Source organism: Hyla sarda, chromosome 4 (assembly GCF_029499605.1).
Source record: "Hyla sarda isolate aHylSar1 chromosome 4, aHylSar1.hap1, whole genome shotgun sequence".
Lineage (NCBI taxonomy): Eukaryota > Metazoa > Chordata > Amphibia > Anura > Hylidae > Hyla > Hyla sarda.
In genome coordinates, this window is record NC_079192.1 from 185,167,830 (window position 1) to 185,188,226 (window position 20,397).

Below are 20,397 nucleotides of genomic sequence, written 5' to 3' on the forward strand. Positions count from 1 at the left end.
CTCCCAATCTATTGATACTTTCATAAGGAAATAATGAAATAATGTGGGAAGTGTAGACTATAATTTCAATATATACAGAATACAACTTTTTAAATAAGTAAAATGGTCACTAATTACAAACATCTTACGGCAATGTGATATCTTATAATTCCTAACCTGCTTTTTATCTGACCTTTGCAGCCATAGAACACTGCAGATAGGAGTAAAGTGTCTGATTGTTGAGGGTCCGACCGATGGGAGCCGCCGCAATTTCCTGTTCTGGACCCCGACATTGCCACGGCTCTCGTGATACTGCGGCTGACACTCACATTCCCTGTATCTCTATGGGAGAAGCAGCGTTCGTGCATCTCCACCTCTCCTTGAAAGCTGAGGACAGCTTTTTTTTGTTTGTGCATAGCAATGTACCTACTGCTGTATGCCCATTGCTGTAATATAAACCTCCCCCTCTAGCTTCTCAGCAGTGTAACCCCTTCATTGCTGTAGCTGCTTTTATTTCTGATCATGCCACAACTTGCAAACCCAGTGCAATGGTAACGCCACCTCCCCTTCACATGCCATCTACAGTACTGTGTAAATCCTCACTCCTCCATCACTGTTCAGTGCACTTTCACTGGCAGTGTCATAGCATAGCAGGAAGGACCAAGGGAGACATTTATCATGGTTTGCTTTAATAAGAAAGTACTGAAGTTATTTTAGTTTTGATTTTGCTTTAGTGTTATGTGCTACACATTTAACATATAACAGGGGTTGATAAATTTGGAGCACATAAGCAAAACACAAGTCGCAGGTGAGACTTTTTATTTTTTATTTGCTCACAAATGGGAGTTTCGTACTCCAGGTCAGACCTGGAAGTAGTTTTGCAACTCTTAAGGGGTTTACGCTTTATTTATATTTTTCCTGTGTGAGACACTTGCACATCATAAATACGTGACCACTGCAAAATTAAAGCTGAAAATTGCTTAGGTTAGGCTGTTTGCAACTCTTTGCTTACCCACAGAAGTCAGTGCTGTCACACGTGCACATTTTTGTGCACCCAGAGTAAGCAAAAACAGCACTAAATACCATTATGTTCCCAAAGTGTTTTGCTGTGGTTTGGTTAGGCAACTAAAGTTGGAAGTTCTGCCTGTACTACTGGCAAATTTTACAGCCCTCGTCCTGCCTCATAATGGGAAAGAATGAAAAAATGGCTTAACATAACGGATGGGGCTCTCAGGGCTCAACAGTGAAGAGAGCACTAAAATTGCGTTAAAATCACCCAAAATGCCTGACCACATTTCCAGTTTGTCTGTCTGAATTTTTTTGCTTTTTTCCATGCTTGCAGCTTTTTCTTTGATAATCAATCTATATTCCTATAATGTGCCACATTTTTCACATTGTTAAATATTTTTGAATCCTGCTCACTGGATTGTACCCCTGGAATTGACTGTAATTTCCCTGCTATCACTTCTGTTTTAATCATCTTTCTTTGATAATAAAATTGGCAACTACAGTCAGATAACATGCCAATAAGATTCATTTTTCTGTGGTTTCAATTTTTATTATTTTCCAGCCTTGGGCATTTCCAGCTCGAGAGTTCTTGAGGCGGAAGCTTATTGGGAAGGAAGTCTGCTTCACTGTAGATCACAAGATTAATGAGGAAAGATACTATGGAACAGTGTATTTGGGCAAAGGTATGTCTCCTACTACTGATAGATATCAAACTTCTAACATTGAGCTGCCTCAGATTTAGTGGGGGAGATACTTTATTGTATCTTTAGTTTTGAGACAAGCACACCGTACTCGGCAGACAGAAGGCTCTTGCATTTGGTTTTTTTTTTTAAGCAAGTTAAGTGTGATATTAAATGGTAGCATGTTACAGGTCTTAAATTCTAATATTGTGTCTCAGATACATCAGGGGAGAATATTGCAGAGGCATTACTTGCAGAAGGCCTGGCGTCCCGACGTGAAGGTGCAAGAGCAACAACGTAAGTTAACTGTTTATGGGGCAATGGTTCAGCTCCTTTATTAATGCTATAGTGGATAATATGGGGTTTCCAGAAGTTTTATTTGTAACCTTTTCCAGCAGCCCTCCTTGTACTTTGTAATGTTACTACTCTACCATAAAATATTCTGCGAAGCAGAAAAAATGCAATTTTGCACTTGGGGGGGGGGGTTCAATTTTACAGTTGCTGGTGCCATAAAATTAAATTGGACAGTTTAGGAGTGAGACCTAATTTGCTTGTAGAACTGAGATGGGGGGTGGGGGGGAGTTAGTGTCTTACCTAATCTCTATCATAAGATATTGCCAATATACTGTCATATGAACTTCTGTAATGTATCATGATTTGACTGAAGTATTGTAACCACCCAAAGGCCTCCCAGTTACTTCCATTATTAAAAGGTTATAATAAAGATTTTTGGGGTGGTTTTTCAGATATCCTTGGCTACAGCAAGGTTTGTGTCTTGTTGATCGATTTAAATTACTTTCTGCCTTGCTAATGAACTACTCTAACATTATGTTAAGAAATAACCCCTTAGTCTATTCACACGTACAGTATCTTGTGCAGGATTTGAAGCTGTATTGTCATTTTAGTTTACAATGAAATCTTTAAATTGAAATCCTACCAGTCAAATCCTGCACATAAAATCTGCTTTGTCCTTGAGGGTACAAGAAATGTTCAGACTAGCTTTTTCCTACACTCCTTCGAAGCCTTAACTTTTTTTTTTCCTTACACAGACCTGTATGAGGGCTTGTTTTTTGTGTGACCAGTTGTACTTTGTAATGACCCCTTTAATTTTACGATAACATTTATGGCATAACCAAAAAAGTGTAATCTGTGGTGGAAAATTCTGACCCGCTATAACCTTTTTATGCCATATGCACTTGGGCTTATATATTTTTTTTGTGCAGTGTTCTGTAATGTTTAGCAGTATTTTTATATTGATGGCTCTTAGATTGGTTTTAATTTTCTGATATATGATGTGATAAAAAAAAACTATTTTTGGACTTTATTTTACAAGTTAGAGTAGATAACTTCTATTTTTTTTATTTTTTATTGTAGCATACAAAACATAGTGAGCAATTAGGTGGGCAATTACATAGCAGGAAGTTGTAGTGCGGTGGTATACCACAGGTGGTATTGACTACTCTTAAATTTGATTCACCTACTGAACTAAGATAACAGGTGACTTGTACCATAAAGTGCTAGTAAAAGGTAAGGATTCTGATTAAATTCCAATGTGGACAGATGTAATATACAGCAGACACCTGTGTATATAGGGTGGGCTTAGCTTGTGAGCGATGACCACAAATCTGCATAAAAGGGCTTATGGACAATCCATTGAAGGAGTCATCAGGAATAGAAAAAGCTAATTTCTTCCAAAAAGAGCAACACTCCTATCAATATTACAACTTCACTCAATTCATTTTAATAGCTCTGAGCTGCAATACCACACACAACCCAAGGACAATGGGGGACATTTATCATCATTGCTTTGGTAAGCAAGTTCTGTAGGTACTTTTTTCGCTTTAGTTTTGATTATGTATGGCGCATTTATCATACGATCACAGGGGGTTGATAATTTGGGCTTACATAAGCAAAAACCAATAAATCACTTTTGAATACCTTTTTTTAATTTTTTTATTTAGCACGCATAAGAAAAAAACAAATGACTTCAGAACACCAATTTGCAGCTTTGAAAAAAGTGATATCTGTTAACATTTTTACCACTTGTTTTCCCCCTAAAATGTACTATGTCTTATAGAGGGAGTTAATTACTAAGCCGGGCTTAGTGTGAGCCCCAAACAGCTAGCGCTAACCCACCGCCACAGGGGTGCCAGGAAGAGCCGGTACCAACAGGCCCTGTGTCAATGGCACGCCTAGGCGGTAACAGGCTGGCGTTATTTATGCTGTGGAGGGCCTTTAAAAATGGTCCTTGCCCACTCTGGTAATGTCGGGCTGTTGCTGCTTGGTTGGTATTTGGCTGAGAATAAAAATACGTGGAACCTTTGTTTTTTTTTATTTATTTTTTTTTCATAAATATTTTAAAAGCATGGGGTTCTCCCTATTTTTTTTTTTTTTTTTTTTTTTCAGCCAAATACCAACCAAGCAGCAACAGCTTCATGTTACCAGGGTGGGCGAGGACCTTTACTTGCCCTCCCCAGCCTAAACACCAGCATGTTACCACCTAGGCCCAGGGCCACCATTTTTGATGCTCCGATCCTGTTGGTACCGGCTCTTCCCGGCACCCCTGTGGCGGTGGGTACAAGGGTAATTGGGGGTTAACGCTAGCTGTTTTTGTGGCTAACACTAAGCCTGGCTTAGTAATGGATTCTGTCTAGAAGACTGCTTCCACTACTAAGCCTGTCAAGTAAATAAAAAACAAAACACGTTTAAACATTTTTTTTTCCAATAACACTCCCCAGAAGCCCTTGTTAACCATTTTTAACATTACACAAAGAGAAAAAAACGTTGATCGACACAGTCCACCGAATCCGAAGTGGTCCACAGGATACACGGATCTGAAATGAGAAAAAAAAATAGGTTAATACATTTGTCACCTACCCGTGCCTCATGACCACAACTCCCAGCATGCCCTTAGTTAGGACATGCTGGGAGTTGTAGCCATGTGGTGCATGAGATGTGCGATCGAGTGAAAAGCTTGTCAAAGCAGAAGGCAGGTGGTGACAAGTTGTCACACAATTACAACTCCCAGCATGTCCTTAATGTAAGGACATGCTGGGAGTTGTAGTGGTGCAAGCCTGAGAAATGGTAGATAATGCGCTCCTCTCCCTGGCCGGCGGTGATCAGAAAATTACTGCAATTTCATATGTCCTGCTGGGTCCCATGACCCGGCGAGAAACTCGAAATGACAGTAAGCTCTGCAGCGCTGTAGCAAAGGGATCCCAGGTGGACATAACACTGCAGCCACCCCGGGACTCCTGCAGCTGGGACGGGAGATGTGCATGAGCCATCCCTCAGTGTGTACCGCATTACTGAGTAGTGGCAGGGACAGCTCCTGCACATCTCCCAACCCGTCTGCAGGAGTCCCGGGTGGCTGCAGAGTGATGCTCCTTTTAACATATAATGGAGCCACTGAGTTTTAGTCCCTACTGTAAGATCAAATTTCCTGCAGCGTCATGTGATTGGCTGCACGGTCCAGGCCAATCACTGGACCCAACGGGGAATGTGAAATTACATCAGGGACTCCCAAAAACTCTGCGTTGCCAAGGTATGTTAAAGGAGCCTGAGCTGGCATAACTCTGCAGCTGCCTGGGCTTCCACTGATTCTATCCCCGCTACACTCAATGACTGGGGCACGGATTTACATCCACCCTTGTCTCCTACCCTCCTATCCTCACTGTAAGGGCATGCTGGGAGTTGTAGTCTTGAAACAGGTAGCAGACAGATGGGAGATGTGTGGGTGTAAATCAGTGTGATCCGTGATCAGGTAGTCAGAAAAGCAGAAACATAAGCAAGGTTCAAGCTGGTGTAGATTCCTGGAGCGTTTTAATGAAATGTGCCTAGATCTGCGACAGTCGCAGTTGGTAAATCAGGGTGTACCTGAAAGTGAAAAGTGAAGAAATGTCTACGTGGGATGTAAACATAGAAAGTCACACAAGTAGAGTTGCACCAAAGTTACGGGAGAAAAACTCTACAAACTGACAAATCTGGGCCAATGTGGTGCTGTTTTGTGTAATCCTGGATAACCCTCTTTAAAGGAGTAGTCCAGTGGTGATTCAGTGGTGAGCAACTTATCCCCTATCCTAAGGATAGGGGATAAGTTGCAGATCGCGGGGGTCCGACCGCTGGGGCCCCCTTCGATCTCCTGTACGGAGCCCCGACAGCCCGCGGGAAGGGGGCGTGTCGACCTTTTAATTTTTAAAAGCATGGGGTTCTCCCTATTTTTTTTTTTTTTTTTTTTTTTCAGCCAAATACCAACCAAGCAGCAACAGCTTCATGTTACCAGGGTGGGCGAGGACCTTTACTTGCCCTCCCCAGCCTAAACACCAGCATGTTACCACCTAGGCCCAGGGCCACCATTTTTGATGCTCCGATCCTGTTGGTACCGGCTCTTCCCGGCACCCCTGTGGCGGTGGGTACAAGGGTAATTGGGGGTTAACGCTAGCTGTTTTTGTGGCTAACACTAAGCCTGGCTTAGTAATGGATTCTGTCTAGAAGACTGCTTCCACTACTAAGCCTGTCAAGTAAATAAAAAACAAAACACGTTTAAACATTTTTTTTTCCAATAACACTCCCCAGAAGCCCTTGTTAACCATTTTTAACATTACACAAAGAGAAAAAAACGTTGATCGACACAGTCCACCGAATCCGAAGTGGTCCACAGGATACACGGATCTGAAATGAGAAAAAAAAATAGGTTAATACATTTGTCACCTACCCGTGCCTCATGACCACAACTCCCAGCATGCCCTTAGTTAGGACATGCTGGGAGTTGTAGCCATGTGGTGCATGAGATGTGCGATCGAGTGAAAAGCTTGTCAAAGCAGAAGGCAGGTGGTGACAAGTTGTCACACAATTACAACTCCCAGCATGTCCTTAATGTAAGGACATGCTGGGAGTTGTAGTGGTGCAAGCCTGAGAAATGGTAGATAATGCGCTCCTCTCCCTGGCCGGCGGTGATCAGAAAATTACTGCAATTTCATATGTCCTGCTGGGTCCCATGACCCGGCGAGAAACTCGAAATGACAGTAAGCTCTGCAGCGCTGTAGCAAAGGGATCCCAGGTGGACATAACACTGCAGCCACCCCGGGACTCCTGCAGCTGGGACGGGAGATGTGCATGAGCCATCCCTCAGTGTGTACCGCATTACTGAGTAGTGGCAGGGACAGCTCCTGCACATCTCCCAACCCGTCTGCAGGAGTCCCGGGTGGCTGCAGAGTGATGCTCCTTTTAACATATAATGGAGCCACTGAGTTTTAGTCCCTACTGTAAGATCAAATTTCCTGCAGCGTCATGTGATTGGCTGCACGGTCCAGGCCAATCACTGGACCCAACGGGGAATGTGAAATTACATCAGGGACTCCCAAAAACTCTGCGTTGCCAAGGTATGTTAAAGGAGCCTGAGCTGGCATAACTCTGCAGCTGCCTGGGCTTCCACTGATTCTATCCCCGCTACACTCAATGACTGGGGCACGGATTTACATCCACCCTTGTCTCCTACCCTCCTATCCTCACTGTAAGGGCATGCTGGGAGTTGTAGTCTTGAAACAGGTAGCAGACAGATGGGAGATGTGTGGGTGTAAATCAGTGTGATCCGTGATCAGGTAGTCAGAAAAGCAGAAACATAAGCAAGGTTCAAGCTGGTGTAGATTCCTGGAGCGTTTTAATGAAATGTGCCTAGATCTGCGACAGTCGCAGTTGGTAAATCAGGGTGTACCTGAAAGTGAAAAGTGAAGAAATGTCTACGTGGGATGTAAACATAGAAAGTCACACAAGTAGAGTTGCACCAAAGTTACGGGAGAAAAACTCTACAAACTGACAAATCTGGGCCAATGTGGTGCTGTTTTGTGTAATCCTGGATAACCCTCTTTAAAGGAGTAGTCCAGTGGTGATTCAGTGGTGAGCAACTTATCCCCTATCCTAAGGATAGGGGATAAGTTGCAGATCGCGGGGGTCCGACCGCTGGGGCCCCCTTCGATCTCCTGTACGGAGCCCCGACAGCCCGCGGGAAGGGGGCGTGTCGACCTCCGCACGAGGCGGCGGCCGACACGCCCCCTCAATACAACTCTATGGCAGAGCCGAAGCGCTGCCTTCGGCAATCTCCGGCTCTGCCATAGAGATGTATTGAGGGGGCGTGTCGGCCGCCGCCTCGTGCGGGGGTCGACACCCGCTATCTCGGCGGAGAGCCGGGGCCCCGTACAGAGATCGCAGGGGGCCCCAGCGGTCGGACCCCCCCGCGATCTCAAACTTATCCCCTATCCTTAGGATAGGGGATAAGTTTTTCACCACTGGACTACCCCTTTAACCCCTTAAGGACCCAGCCATTTTACACCTTTTGGACCCGGGCATTTTTTGCACATCTGACCACTGTCACTTTAAACATTAGTAACTCGGATGCTTTGTTAGCATTCTGATTCTGAGATTGTTTTTTCGTGACATATTCTACTTTAACATAGTGGTAAATTTTTTTGGTAACTTGCATCCTTTCTTGGTGAAAAATCCCAAAATTTGATGGAAAATTTGAAAATTTTGCATTTTTCTAACTTTGAAGCTCTCTGCTTGTAAGGAAAATGGATATTCCAAATGTTTTTGATTCACATACAATGTCCACTTTATGTTTGCATCATAAAATTGACGTGTTTTTACTTTTGGAAGACACCAGAGGGCTTCAGAGTTCAGCAGCAATTTTCCAATTTTTCACACTTTCCAAACTCACTATTTTTCAGGGACCAGTTCAGGTTTGAAGTGGATTTGAAGGGTCTTCATCTTAGAAATACCCCACAAATGACCCCATTATAAAAACTGCACCCCCAAAGTATTCAAAATGACATTCAGTCAGCGTTTTAACCCTTTAGGTGTTTCACAGGAATAGCAGGAAAGTGAAGGAGAAAATTCACAATCTTCATTTTTTACTCATGTTCTTGTAGTCACAATTTTTACAAGGGGTAAAAGGAGAATTTATTCTTTGTAGCCAAATTTCTCCCGAGTAAGCACATACCTCATATGTCTATGTAAAGTGTTCGGCAGGCGCAGTAGAGGGCTCAGAAGCGAAGGAGCGACAAGGGGATTTTAGAGTACGTTTTTCTGAAATGGTTTTTGGGGGGCATGTTGCATTTAGGAAGCCCCTATGGTGCCAGAACAGCAAAAAAAAAAAACACATGGCATACCATTTTGGAAACTAGACCCCTTGAGGAATGTAACAAGGAATTAAGTGAGCCTTAATACCCCACAGGTGTTTTGCAACTTTTGCATATGTAAAAAAATTCACGAATGTGTCCCCCCCCCCCCCCCCCAAATTTCGCATTTTTGCATGGGTTAATAGCAGAAAATACCCCCCAAAATTTGTAACCCCATCTCTTGAGTATGGAGGTACCCCATAAGTTGACCTGAAGTGCACTACGGGCAAACTACAATGCTCAGAAGAGGAGTCATATTTGGCTTTTTGAGAGCAAATTTTGCTCGGCAGCGTGTCTCAATAACGAAGCCCCTATGGTGCCAGGACAGCAAAAACCCCCACATGGCATACCATTTTGGAAACTAGACCCCTTGAACGTAACAAGGGGTACAATGAGCATTTACCCCCCCACTGGTGTATGTCAGATCTTTGGAACAGTGAGCTGTACAACATTTTTAATTTGCACAGCCCACTGTTCCAAAGATCTGTCAAACCAGTGGGGTGTAAATTCTCACTGCACCCCTCATTACATTCCGTGAGGGGTGTAGTTTCCAAAATGGGGTCACATGTGGGATTTTGTTTTGCGATTGTCAAAACCGCTGTAACAATCATCCACCCCTGTGCAAATCACCTCAAATGTACATGGTGCACTCTCCCTTCTGGGCCTTGACATTGCATTACAAATTTTGTGGCTTTTTCCCCCCTTTTTACCTCGTCAAAATGAAAAGTATAGGGCAACACCAGCATGTTAGTGTAAAAATTATTTTTTTACACGAACGTGCTGGTGTAGACCCCAACTTCACCTTTTCATAAGGGGTGAAAGGAGAGAAAGCCCCCCAAAATTTGTTAGGCAATTTCTCCTGAGTACGGCGATACCCCATATGTGGCCCTAAACTGTTGCCTTGAAATACGACAGGGCTCCAAAGTGAGAGCGCCATATGCATTTGAGTATCGTATGGATACGCCCTGGGTCCTTAAGAGGTTAAAGCATTTCTTGTAATCTTTGTTTTTTTTTCCAATTGAAAAAGTAAAATTACAAGAAATTCTTCAACCTCTTAAGCGTTATACAGGATTACAGAAAACAGCACCACACCTGGTTTGGGGGGTTACTCTTGTACGTGCATAGGTTGGTATAGTGAATAGGCCATAAAACTTGTTTTTGTAGTGTAGATGCTTCAAAGCCAGGTATCTTAAATATATAGGCTACTAAATTGAAGATTATCGGGGCAAATCTTAATCGGCTTCAGGTCACCATGCGTATTGTGTTTTCTACAGTTTCTTTAAGATTGCTGAAAAAATGCATCACTTCTCCTAGAACATTAGCAAAAGGTTATAAAAAATGGACATGGGTTGAAGTAGGGGCAGCAATAAACTTCCCTGTTTTACGGTCCTAAAGCCATCATATATATAGATATGATTTTTTTTTTTTCTCCAAATCACCATACTTCAGGGCTCAAATCTGAGTTTATGCTTAACTACATTCAGAACTGTGGTATTCATGCCATGAAATGTACAGTACAATGCTCAGATCCTGCTGAAAATCTAAACTTTAAATCTGCAGCATTCTCTGTATATATGTCATTGAAATGCATTTGGGGACACCTGCAGGCTAAATGTTCACATTACATGACTGGCAGTCTTTCTCCAGAGGTCTTTTAATATCCATATCATAGGAACTTTATGTGAAACATATGAGTTATATTAGTGTAAATGCCTGAATACAAGATAATCTTGCACTTTGTACATTTTTCAGGTGCATGTGTATTTGAACTCTGTAACGAAGAGCAATGTTATGCGGTGCTTTATTTTGGTGAGGGTACACTTTAACATGAGTTGTCTAATATTATAAACACACAATATTTTTGTTTATAATGCTTTGCAACTTTTAAGTGTAGAGCTAGATTACTTTGATCTTTAAAGATTCATGGCTAGCCCAAAGGACATCTTGTGAACCTAATCTCTCCAGTTGAGCTAGTCTTCAATAATACCTCAGTGATATGTAGATTCATCTCTCACGGGAGCTTGTGAAATATTCTATTAAGAGTCTTGTTCCTCATTATGTGCTTATCCACAGCTCCATCATTGATCATATATGATCCCACTTGGTTTGCAGTATTTGTATAGCTTTGTTCTGCAGTATGTTGCATATTAAACGTTGTTCAGGAATGGACTGAACATTGTATATAGAGAACACTGCTTGTAGAATAGGCACAGGATTTAATTAGATCTTATTAACCCTTCTGTGGCTTTGCCGTTTAGCTAGTGGAGTGCTTTTTGCCTCTGGCAAATTCACTATGCACTATATTAGTATACAAATGCAATTGAGATGTACTTGCAAGGTTTTTAACTTGGTGTTAATAAGTAGACATTTTGCCCCAGGAGTGGTTTGAATGAGGGGACCAGCTCCGTTAGAATAATGCAATTATCTCATCATCTTTCTCAGATTTTCTCTTCACAGTAAAATTAAACAGATTCTCACACTGAAGAACAGTTTAGTTCTACTTGGTGATATATTAGGAACTTATTCTCTTTATAGGAAACATGTTACTCTGATAACTTATGAAAATAAGACTAAACAAATGTGTAACATGAGTTTATAAACGTTAGATATTAAATCCTGGATGCATAAATGGATTGCAATGTTCCCATTTTTATTTTTTTTGAATTTGTAATACCTCTTTTTTGGCTGGTGTAACAACAAAATGCAGCGTGGTATGACTGGTGCATTCCTGTAACTGCAGCATTTATATTGTTGCTGTGAAAAGATAAATGTATTTCAGGAAAATGGTGTAAAACAAGAATAAGAATCTATTACCAAAAGTACCATGGAGCTAAAATGTTACAGTGGATATGGGGGTAATATACCGGTCAACACTCCTGACATCTTGGTTGTTAAAGGGGTACTCCACAACTAGACATCTTATCCCCAACACAAAAAGAACCAATTATGTAAAAATACTAAATAAAAAAAAATTTACATAAAAAATACAGAATGAAGCATTGAAATGAAAAGTACAGATACCTGGAGATGGTATATGTGGCGCATATACACGGAATACAGGGCAAGATAGTCCAAGCGAGGCTCTCAGCCGAATCACAGATAAATCCACAGTATAGTGGTACAACCACATTAGTAATAGCAAAGGATAGTATAAGAGATAAGCATGCTAAAAACAATGATCAAGAGGCTGGATGTACAAAAACCAGCTCAGACATTGAAGCATCCTGCCATGTATATTGCGACCCAACAGCTCCATCCGGAAGCGTGCGGGACACTGGCTCCTATATCTGAGCTCAGAGAAAGCAGAGACTGGGACGCCAAGTCATCCCCACCCCTTTCTAAAGATAGGGGGTAAGATGTCTGATCAAGGTACTCCTGCTGCTGGGAACACCCACTATCTCTCTTGCCACCACGCCCCCTCCATTAGACTTGAATTGAGGGGGCGGGGTGTGACATCACTATATAGAGATGAGCGAACTTACAGTAAATTCGATTCGTCACAAACTTCTCGGCTAGGCAGTTGACTTTTCCTGCGTAAATTAGTTCAGCTTTCCGGTGCTCCGGTGGGCTGGAAAAGGTGGATACAGTCCTAGGAGACTCTTTCCTAGGACTGTATCCACCTTTTCCAGCCCACCGGAGCACCTGAAGGCTGAACTAATTTACGCAGGAAAAGTCATCAACTGCCGAGCCGAGAAGTTCGTGACGAATCGAATATACTGTAAGTTCGCTCATCTCTATCACTATACTCCGGCCCCTGTATCGCCCTGCTTCGTGCATCAGATGACCGGGAGTGCTGCCGGAGAGATCTAGGGGGTTCCCAGCAGCGGGACCCCCTCAATTTAGAAATCTTATCCCCTATCCTTTGGATAGGAGATAAGATGTCTAGGGGTGGGGTTACCCTGTTAAATGCTTTACTTTTTTTTTAAATAAAAATTCTGGTACATCTTAACGAAGAGTACCTGTTAGGGCTTATTCACACTTGGGAATCTCTGCCTGGAAATATTTTGGGCAGAGGTTCCATTTGGAGCGGGCGTCGGCAAAACAATTTGGCACTAGGACCACTCAGAATTGCGGTCGCGGTGCGGCGTGTCGGCGGGGGGGGGTCATATGCGGTGGGTCGGGGGGGCGGTCGCTGTGCGGGGCATTATCGGCTTATTGGCAAGGAAATTGCTGATACCGATAATGCCCAAAATCGTGATTATCGGCCATACCGATAATCGCCGAAGGAATTCGGCAGTCTGGGGTCCAGAATTTGTGCTTGAATGTCTACCACAGAAATCTTGTAGTGTGAATGGTGCAGCAGAATCCCATTTGGAATATATGGTACAGCAGGCTGACATTATTCTAAGTGGAATTCCAGAGCTGGATTAAGCTAGGAAAATCTGTAGTGTGAATGGTCCCTTATTCCTACTAAAAATTTATGAATTTGGAATCTAGGTGTTACCATTCCACTTGTCAAAGTGCTGTGTGCCTACACAAGGCCAGCACAGATTGGACTGGCTCTGCATTGGGGACCCCCCCAAACTAGTAACACACTTGTCGATATAACCAGTTTTATTTTTTACTTTTAATGAAGAAATCTGAGGCACAATGCATGTATATGTAGAGACTGGTGTTATGTTACCTATCTGAAGGGAGATACCAAGCTCAGTTTATATAGGATTTGTATTATAATTTAAAAACAGAATATTCTGATAGAATTGTGTGTGCCTAGTGGACTGTCCTGGTCAGTTCTACTCGGCGAGTGCCAGTGATAGGATTACCCACTGGACTTCAAAACTCAAAATGAAAAGGTTTATGCAAATGATATTGTAAACTCGATAAATCTTCTTAGACTACATTTTCATAGAGCAAGAGAAGCTATGTAGGCAGCATGATGTGGGGTTTCCTGTCAGGTTATTAACTTGCCCTTTTTCATCTCACAGGCCTGAGCAAAGCAGGCTGGCAGATATTGAAGAGCAAGCAAGAGCTTCTAAGAAGGGAATTTGGAGTGAGGGAACTGGTTCACATACCATCAGAGACATGAAATACACAATTGAAAACCCAAGGCATTTTGTGGATTCCTTACACCAGAAACCAGTGAATGGTAAGCAAATTCCTTTATGCAAACTGTCAGTCTAACTAAAGAAGCATTGGGGGACATTCATCAATGTTTGTGTAAAGTAGTGAAGATTTTACCCCGGTTTGCTAGGTGTATTGTTTGCTCAGTTGCTCAAAATTTTACCAAAAAGGACTTGATAAATTTTGCTCAATTATAGAAACCAGTGAGCTGCAGAGAGAGGTTTAAGCTTTGTGCTCTGGCATCTGACACTTTAGTACGTGTCCTGTAAGGTGGTGTAGGTTTGCGCAAAACACACTTCTAAATTTAATTTGCGCAAATAATTACACCTTCACTGCAAAAAGGGGTGTACGGTGCACCAAACAGTTGACAACTTTGAAAGATGTTCTATTGAAAATTGCGAAAATAAAAATTTGCAGGGACACTTAGAACATTGAAGTTGTGTAAAGCCTGTGATGTCCCCCATTAAGCTTATGTAGGATAGGAAGAGAACTACCTTGTAGGCTTCACAAGTCAAAACGTAATTGAATTAAGTGAATCCCTTTTTCAGCGTACCTCTAATGCTTTTTAGAAACAAGACCCATACAAGCACTGTACAATAGTAATTTAAATGCCTTTCACGTCAAATTTGTCACCTAAATCACAGAACGTGGCACAATTCCCCCATTCCATGCCACAATTTGCTGAATATATCCTATGGTACTGGGTCTTGCACTGTTGTTGTTGACAGTAGAAAGCTTTAACTACCTGCTATGAGACATACACAGTGGTGAGAATGGACATGCTTCAGGAATTTAGTTATTTAAAGGTAATCTCTCCCTATTGTCACCTGCACTAACCTGTTGGTACAGACTAGTGTGGGTGACAAAATAAATCTTGCCTATCCCTGTATGGGCAGAGCTCCAGGATCTCGCTGATGTCAGGACTGCAACTTCAGTCAACTTGGCTGCACGTAGGCTTGAAGCAGCAGTTGTGATGTCAGTGTGCTCCTGAAGGGCCACCTGTGCCCCAAGCTTGCTTTCTTAATAAGGAGGGTAAAGAACAAATGGGGCCATGCATCTGTGGTGTGCTAGTATTACTATAATCAGGGTCACCCTCACTATCAATTTGTACCAGCAGGTTAGTGCGGATGACAGATCACTTAATAAAATGTGTCCTTTTGCAAAAGGTATATAGTGCATTGCTTAGTTCCCCTTTAAGATTTTACATGCAGTAAAAAATGATCCCCCCTGAAGAGAATACAAAAGACTGTCTATAGAGGAGAAATAGCGCTTGGCACAGCAGTAGTACACGGAGTAGTCCCCTTATTGCAGAAGCATGTGTAGCAAGCACACTATAGCCATAGGTAAGTGGAAATGAAAGCTCTATGGGAGAGCACAAAATGCTGGTAGATATACAGTGTAAAGAGTATATCGCACTCACCATTCTTGAACATATGGCTTCTTTATTGAGACTTCAGTGAGAAGGAACAGTGAACAACACGGCCATCCCGGGAGAGGAGTTGGATGCAGGTGTTTAGCGAGGTGTGACAGCTGTTTCATGGGTCACAGTGAAGTGGGCGTGACCCACAAAACAGTTGTCACACCTCGCTACACCCTGGCGTCCGACTCCTGTCCGGCATGGCCGTGTTCACTGTTCCTTCTCACTGAAGTCTCAAAGAAGCCGTATGTTCAAGAAGAATGGTGAGTGCAATATTTCTTTACACGGAATACAAAAGACTGTTAGCTTAATTTTTTTTTCTTGAGGTAGGGTCATACTAACGGATCTGCAGTGTATTTTACACGGTGGGACCCTGGTGACCTGACCCATAGTGTCTCCAGTTGCAACGCTGCCTCACCTTACCCCTGGCCTGCTCGCAGCTGTAATCGGCCGCTCTGTACAGCCACAAAGGGGCCTACAAATCGCCACACACCTGTGCAGTGTACTATGACATCGCGGCTGCTCTGCGATGTCAGAGTACACTGCGAGTGCACTCGGCATCTTGCAGGCCTGTGTGCCTGCTGCTTGGAGCAGTGGATTGCTGATGCGAACAGGCTGGGGGCCAGTTTGACCCTACCGTTAAACTGTTAACTTAAGTGACCCAGTCTGACATGTCATGGGGAAACAGGACAAAAATCTCTGCTGCAGAGAGTAGTGCTAGTCCAATGTTGGGACTAGGTGTATAACCCCTTAACGACCATGGACTTAAATGTACGTCCTGGTTTGGTGGTACTTCACGCACCAGGACGTACATTTACGTCCTGTGTATGACTGCGAGCATCGGAACTGTGCTCGCGTCATACTTGGTAGGTTCTGGCTGCTAGCAGCAGCCTGGGACCCGCCGGTAATGGCCGACATCCGCGATCGCACGGATGTCCGCCATTAACCCCTCAGATGCCGGCATCTGCAGCATTGCGGTACTTTGAATGGATGATCTGATCGCCCGCAGCGCTGCCCTGGCGATCCGCTCATCCAGCATGGTGGCTGGAGGTCCCCTCACCTGGCTCCGGCCGTCTCCCGGGGTCTTCTGCTCTGGTCTGAGATTGAGCAGACCAGATCAGAAGATAACCGATAATACTGATCGGTGCTATGTCCTATGCATAGCACAGAACAGTATTAGCAATCAAATGATTACTATAGATAAGGGGGGGGGGAGAAAGGTTGAAAAATGTAAAAATAAAAAGTGAAAAATCCCCTCCCCAATAAAAATTTTAATTGTCCACCTACCGACTAAATTGCCCACCTTACACACCCTGAAACTCGATCTCCAGATGGGAGCAACGCGACTTCTCTTGGCTGGGCAGAGTCAAGGGGGGATATTTATCAAAGGTTTTAGACTGGTTTTTCCCATCTAAATTTGTCTCACAGAAAGACGCAGTCTAAATATGTGTGATTTTTGCTCTAGAGGATTTTTAGAACATGATGCATTCTAGTCTATTTTAGACGGAAATGCATTGAAAAATGCATTGGGGCTTAATTCATCAAAAGCTACTTTTCAGCGACAAGTTGCATTTGCTGAAAGTACGCCGAAATGTCAGACCATGCTGGAGCAGGTTTAAATACAGTCTAAAGCATAGATCCCAAAGTCTGTGCACAGAATTTATCAAGAGCAGTGCAACTTTTGATAAATTAGGCGCACAATAGACCAGCCTAACCCTCTGTAGTTTGGTCTATATTGATGCGGGACAGACAGCTTTGATCTCCCCCCAACATCTATAAGATGAATGTACTCCCCCGCCTCTACCTTTTTTCTTGTTAGTCTCCACCTACCCAGGGCTTTTTTTTTTTTTTTCTAGAATGCTCATGTTGCTTCAGACTGGCTTTATCTGGGCTAAAAAGCACTCTAGACTGGCCAGAGAGGTCCTTAATAGAAAGAAGAGTGACGGTGGTCTGGCTCTCCCAGGCTTCCTCTTGTATTACCTTGCCTCAGTGCTGTCCAGAGTACTGGACTGCAGCCGACGCACGGAAGTGAAGCAGTGGGTGGCGATGGAGGGCCAGGCGATTGGATGTGATCCACTGGCATACCTATGGTGACCCCAGGCAGCTCACTCTACTGTCACTCCCTCCAGTACTGCACTCCATTCATCATGCCCGCAGGTCATACCTTTCCCAACTAAAACTTTCCTTCAGGAGGTCCCCTAACTCCTCTGTTTGACAACCCTATTTTCCTCCCACCCCTAGCGAACCCGGACTTTCTGTCCATTTGAAAGGGTTGTGGCCTGACCTTCCATGATCTTCTGACCCCAACCTCACTTAAACCCCTTACTGACCTGGTTCCTGACCGCTCCCCTTCCTTCAATATGCCCAGCTGAGACACTATCATACTAACAAGGAAGACTTGCAGCTTCACCGCCCACTCGCACAATTTGAAAAGATGTTCACGGCCACAACACCTAGATTACACACTATGGTCTCCTGCTCCCTTTTAAACCGGGTTGGGAAAAAGATTTAGGTCATTCTATCCCAGATGAAGACTGGACCAAGGCACTGTTGAGGTGCCACAAGTCATCCATCTCATCCAAAGCACAAGAGACCAATTATAAAATCCTGATGAGATGGTATAGGACTCCTGCCATGCTAGTGTCTTTCTACCCGGGGGTATCTGATATTTGTTGGAGATGCAACTCAACTAAGGGGACTATGTTGCACATATGGTTAACCTGCCCCTCTACTTGACTTTTGGACAAATGTCCTTGATGTAATCTAGCATATCACATCAATCTGCCTCCCTCACTCCGGAAGTAACTCTCCTTTCCATATTTCCTCATCCTGCCCCTACTGATGACTCTACTCATTTCCTTCCTCTTGATGGCCGCTAGGACAGTGATCCCAAGATTGTGGACATCGACTTCCCCTTCCTCTATCTCCTCATGGTTCCAGGAGATATCCCATATTCACTGAATGGAGGAGCTGACAGCCGAAACCCCAACACATTTAACTAGATACCACAGGACATGGAGCCCATGGACAGCTTTCCTAACTTCCACGAGCTACACTAGCTTGCACCTCTCCGGCTGACCTGATTAGCCCTCCTATGATTGTTAGCACACAACCAAATACGCGAGATCAGTGTGTGCACCTATAACACTGCAAAAAAAGTTTAAAAAAGTGTTAAAGGTCATTTAACCCCTTCCCTAATAAAAGTTTGAATCACCCCCCCCCCTTTCCCATGAAAAACATAAGTGTAAATAAAAATACATATGTGGTATCGCCGCGTGCATAAATGACCAAACTATAAAAATATATCTTTAATTAAACCGCACGGTCAATGGCATACGTGCAAAAAAATTCCAAAGTCCAAAAAAGTGTATTTGGTTACTTTTTATACCATTAAAAATGAATAAAAAGTGATCAAAAAGTCAGATAAAAACAAAAATGGTACCGATAAAAACTTCAGATCACAGCACAAGAAATGAGTCCTCATACCACCCTGTATGTGGAAAAATAAGTTATAGGGGTCAGAAGACATTTTTAAACGTATACATTTTTCGGCATGTAGTTATGATTTCTTTCCACAAGTACGACAAAATCAAACCTATATAAGTAGGGTATCATTTTAACTGTATGGACCTACCGAATGTGTCATTATTACCGAAATATGCACTGCGTAGAAATGGAAACCCCCAAGTTACAAAATGGCGTTTCTTTTTCCTGGTTTTGTCGCACAATGATTTTTTTTTTCGTTTCGCCGTGAATTTTTGGGTAAAATGACGTCACTGCAAAGTAGAATTGGTGACTCAAAAAATAAGCCATAATATGGATTTTTAGGTGGAAAATTGAAAGGGTTATGATTTTTAAAAGGTAAGGAGGAAAAAAGTGCAAAAACTGAAAAACCCTGTGTCCTTAAGGGGTTAAAGGAGTAGTGCAGTCACATAACTTATCCAGTGGTCAGACCCCTGTGAGCTATAACTTATGGCCTATACTTTGGATAGGGGAGAAGTAATTCACAGCAGAACTCCTTTTTTTAACCTAGTGAGAATTTTTATAGTTTTAACAAATATATTTTTACTAATAGATTCTAACTGCCACTTTTTTTTTTTTTTTATCTAAATGACACTACTGGGGAGATTTAATCAAACGTGAAGAGGGAGTGTTGCAGTTACTCTTTGGAAAAAAAAAGACTAGATGCAAACACCTTTTAATAATGGAATAAGCAAAGTGGTTGCAAGGGGCAACTGTGCCACTCTTCCTCTACACAGGTTTTTGGCAAATCCTGTGTATCTTTAGATTTACATTAAGGTTACAAATCGTTTCCCCAACCCACGACATGGAGGTGGCCTCACTTTGGATGGGACCAACTCCATTATAATGGATGAAACAAGTCAAATGGATTGATAACTGCTGTAAAATCCCATTGATGGCAGTGGGATTTTGTTTTCAATCCTTTATCACCCTGGGAAAAGATGTTGCATGCAGTATTTTTTTTTTTCTCCCATCAAAAATGACTGAATAGAAATGGATATTGTATATTTAACATTGAAGTCTGTCAAACGGATGAGCCTTTGTCATCCATTTGCACAATTTATAATGTTTTGAACAGTTACTTCTGAGCATGCTCAGAGGTGACATCTGCAGTGCTGGGGGATTACTACTCCCATCATAGAACAGACTTGTTTCCATGATGGGAATAGTAGTTCCCCCAGCTTCAGGAGCCTGAGGAGGCTACACTAGTTCGTGTACTACTGCCCTCATCATGGAACAAAGTTCCATTTTGGCGCCATTAATCCCTCAAACCCTGTACTACCACAAAGTCTCACTTCAGAGACCCCATGCGATCAGAAGTTAACAAGGGAAGCGGGTGGCATGCTCTGCTCCCCTGCGACGTAGATAGTGTTTTTTTACTTTAACTTTTAAATCCCCCGCCTGGAGCCCTGAATGGAGAGGAGCATCGGGGAATAGACTCGCTTGTCCCTGTTGTGCGCTGTGATTGCGCTTGGTGTACGGGCAGCGGACATGTAGTGGGGGAATGGAGCGCAAGAACAGCTCAAAGCGGGGACATGTCCATCCATTCCCTGCTGCT

General features: G+C 43.0%; 1 protein-coding gene across 1 annotated transcript in view; it reads left to right on the forward strand.

Moving 5' to 3' along the window:
- SND1 (staphylococcal nuclease and tudor domain containing 1) overlaps positions 1-20,397 on the forward strand; it is an 815,381-nt gene that overhangs the window by 8,815 nt on the left and 786,169 nt on the right. The window contains exons 3-5 of the mRNA XM_056573088.1: positions 1,550-1,670; positions 1,886-1,964; positions 13,765-13,925. Of these exons, the coding sequence (XP_056429063.1) occupies positions 1,550-1,670; positions 1,886-1,964; positions 13,765-13,925 (361 nt within the window). The remainder of the gene's footprint in view (positions 1-1,549; positions 1,671-1,885; positions 1,965-13,764; positions 13,926-20,397) is intronic.